Below are 2621 nucleotides of genomic sequence, written 5' to 3'. Positions count from 1 at the left end.
CCCCCCCGGGGGGGGGCCCCCGGGGGGGGGGGGGGGGGGGGGGGGGGTGGGCGCCTCCCGTGACGATGAATTTCGGTGACTTTCGTTCTTCTGAGCTCGCTGAAGCCACGCGTTGCAGTCTGAGGAGGAGGAAAATGGCTGCTGGAGGGCTGCGGCCCGCCGCAGCTGCGGGGTGGGTCTGTCCCGGGCTTTTTTTCGGTGTTCCTTTACCTCGTTTTGTTCCTTGGCCCCGCTCTTCGCAGTCCTTCCCCCACTGACCGCTCCCTTGGCAGGGGCGGGAGGAGACGGCAGCAGCTGTCCCGCAGGGTCAGCTCGAGGGCACTGCGGTAACGCCGTCCTTGGGCCTTGGCAGGAGAGAACACCGTGCGCACGATTGCCATGGACGGGACAGAAGGGCTGGTGAGGGGACAGAAGGTGCTGGACTCCGGCGCGCCCATCCGCATCCCCGTGGGCCCCGAGACCTTGGGCAGGATCATGAATGTCATCGGGGAGCCCATCGACGAGAGGGGTCCCATCACAACGAAACAGTGAGCGATGCTGCGGGCCACGCAGGGTTTGGAGCTGGGGGGGCTTTGGGCCCGGCAGCAGCCAGGCTCACGCGGTTCCTTCAGGTGGTCAAAGATGCCCAGGCTGCAACGCAGCTGGATTGTGCACGTCCCCGCTGCGTTCGTGTCGCTGGGCTGCGAGCGGGGACCACACTGCTGCGGTCTCCCGGCCCCGCGGCAGAGAGGCTGGGTTTGGCCGCTCAGCTTCTCCCCCCTCTTGCTGCAGGTTTGCTGCTATCCACGCCGAAGCCCCCGAGTTCGTGGAGATGAGCGTTGAGCAGGAGATCCTGGTGACGGGGATCAAGGTGGTGGACCTGCTGGCCCCCTACGCCAAGGGCGGCAAGATCGGTACGTGGCACCTGCTGGAAAGGGGGCGCCCACAGAGGGGGGCCCCGTGCCCACCCCAGGGCTCGCGAGCGGTCCCTGTGCAGCAGCTTCCTTCGCTGATGAGGAACCATTTGACTTTCGTTCTACTGAGCTTGCTGAAGCAACGCTTAATTATCTGAGGAGGAAAGGGGTGAAGGGAGACCCCCGTGGTTGGCCGGACGGGCTGTGGGTTGAGGACGCCGCCCTTTCCCCCCAGGTTTATTCGGAGGCGCCGGCGTCGGCAAGACGGTGCTGATCATGGAGCTGATCAACAACGTGGCCAAAGCTCACGGCGGTTACTCGGTGTTCGCTGGGGTTGGGGAGCGAACCCGGGAGGGCAACGACTTGTACCACGAGATGATCGAGTCCGGGGTCATCAACCTGAAAGACGCCACTTCCAAGGTGCGGAGAGTCTGCGGGGGGCAAGGGGGGGGTCCCTCCAGGATGGTGGCTGTGCTGACGCTGGGTTCTGTCCCCCCGCCCAGGTCGCCCTGGTCTACGGGCAGATGAACGAGCCCCCGGGTGCCCGCGCCAGAGTGGCTCTGACGGGATTGACAGTGGCCGAATACTTCAGGGACCAGGAGGGTCAGGACGTGCTGCTCTTCATCGACAACATCTTCCGCTTCACCCAGGCTGGCTCAGAGGTCGGTGCCGGAGCCTGGGCAGCCGGGGGAGGGGGGTTCAGGCCCGGCCCTGCAGTGGGGCCGGACCCCTCGTTGTGGGCACCGCCAGGCCTCTCAGCGGCTCCTTTCCCCCCAGGTGTCAGCCCTGCTGGGGAGAATCCCCTCCGCCGTGGGCTACCAGCCCACGCTGGCCACCGACATGGGCACCATGCAGGAGCGGATCACCACCACGCGCAAGGGCTCCATCACGTCGGTGCAGGTAGCGCTGGAGCCGCGCGCGCCGGGCGGGGGTCACCGCAGCGCCCGCCTCCGTGCCCCCCCGCCCCCCCCCCCTCCCCCCCCCCCCCCCCCAGGCCATCTACGTGCCCGCCGATGACTTGACCGACCCCGCCCCCGCCACCACCTTCGCCCACTTGGACGCCACCACCGTGCTGTCCCGCGCCATCGCCGAGCTGGGCATCTACCCAGCCGTGGACCCGCTGGACTCCACCTCGCGCATCATGGACCCCAACATCGTGGGGCCCGAGCACTACGACGTGGCCCGGGGCGTGCAGAAGATCCTGCAGGTGAGGGGGACGGGGCCGCCCCCCGCGGGGTGGGCTGGGGGAGGGGGGCGGGATGGAAGCCCTGCCCTGGCCGCTCACCCCCCCCCCCCCCCCCGGCTTTGCCTCGCCCCACAGGACTACAAGTCCCTGCAGGACATCATCGCCATCCTGGGCATGGACGAGCTGTCGGAGGAGGACAAGCTGACGGTGGCGCGGGCGCGCAAGATCCAGCGCTTCTTGTCGCAGCCCTTCCAGGTGGCCGAGGTCTTCACCGGCCACATGGGCAAGCTGGTGCCGCTGAAGGAGACCATCAAGGGCTTCAAGCAGATCCTGGCAGGTGAGGCGGCCCCCCCGGGAAGCTCCGGGGGAGGGAAGTTGGGCTCTCTGCCCGCTCCGCCCCCCCGCTGACGGCTGTGTCCCCCCCCCAGGTGAATACGACCACCTCCCCGAGCAGGCCTTCTACATGGTGGGGCCCATCGAGGAGGCGGTGGCCAAGGCGGAGAAGCTGGCCGAAGAGCACGCGTGAGCAGGGCCGCCCCCCC

General features: G+C 68.3%; 1 protein-coding gene and 2 non-coding genes across 3 annotated transcripts; all 3 read left to right on the top strand.

Annotated features, from left to right (window-relative positions):
* Positions 1-53: 53 nt before the first annotated feature.
* On the top strand, positions 54-128 carry LOC118158612. Its single transcript, XR_004746859.1, has one exon. It is a non-coding gene; the product is annotated as a small nucleolar RNA SNORD59 (small nucleolar RNA).
* A 202-nt stretch (positions 129-330) lies between these two features.
* LOC118158610 (ATP synthase subunit beta, mitochondrial) lies at positions 331-2614 on the top strand. The gene is made up of 8 exons (XM_035313280.1): positions 331-527; positions 772-893; positions 1129-1313; positions 1397-1555; positions 1671-1793; positions 1888-2100; positions 2215-2416; positions 2508-2614. The coding sequence occupies exons 1-8, from the start codon at positions 379-381 to the stop codon at positions 2603-2605; spliced, it is 1251 nt and encodes a 416-aa protein (XP_035169171.1). The 5' UTR covers positions 331-378; the 3' UTR covers positions 2606-2614.
* LOC118158611 lies at positions 983-1056 on the top strand. The gene has a single exon (XR_004746858.1). It is a non-coding gene; the product is annotated as a small nucleolar RNA SNORD59 (small nucleolar RNA).
* Positions 2615-2621: the final 7 nt, after the last annotated feature.

This window comes from Oxyura jamaicensis (genome assembly GCF_011077185.1).
Source record: "Oxyura jamaicensis isolate SHBP4307 breed ruddy duck chromosome 33 unlocalized genomic scaffold, BPBGC_Ojam_1.0 oxy33_random_OJ70567, whole genome shotgun sequence".
NCBI classification, from domain to species: Eukaryota; Metazoa; Chordata; class Aves; order Anseriformes; family Anatidae; genus Oxyura; species Oxyura jamaicensis.
This window is presented reverse-complemented; position numbering and strand designations above follow the sequence as displayed.

Coding starts and splice junctions, on each gene's coding strand:
- LOC118158610 (XM_035313280.1), top strand. CDS start 379: ATGGACGGGACAGAAGGGCTGGTGAGGGGACAGAAGGTGCTGGACTCC. Junction 894..1,128: donor CGCCAAGGGCGGCAAGATCG/GTACGTGGCACC, acceptor CTTTCCCCCCAG/GTTTATTCGGAGGCGCCGGC. Junction 1,794..1,887: donor GCTCCATCACGTCGGTGCAG/GTAGCGCTGGAG, acceptor CCCCCCCCCCAG/GCCATCTACGTGCCCGCCGA.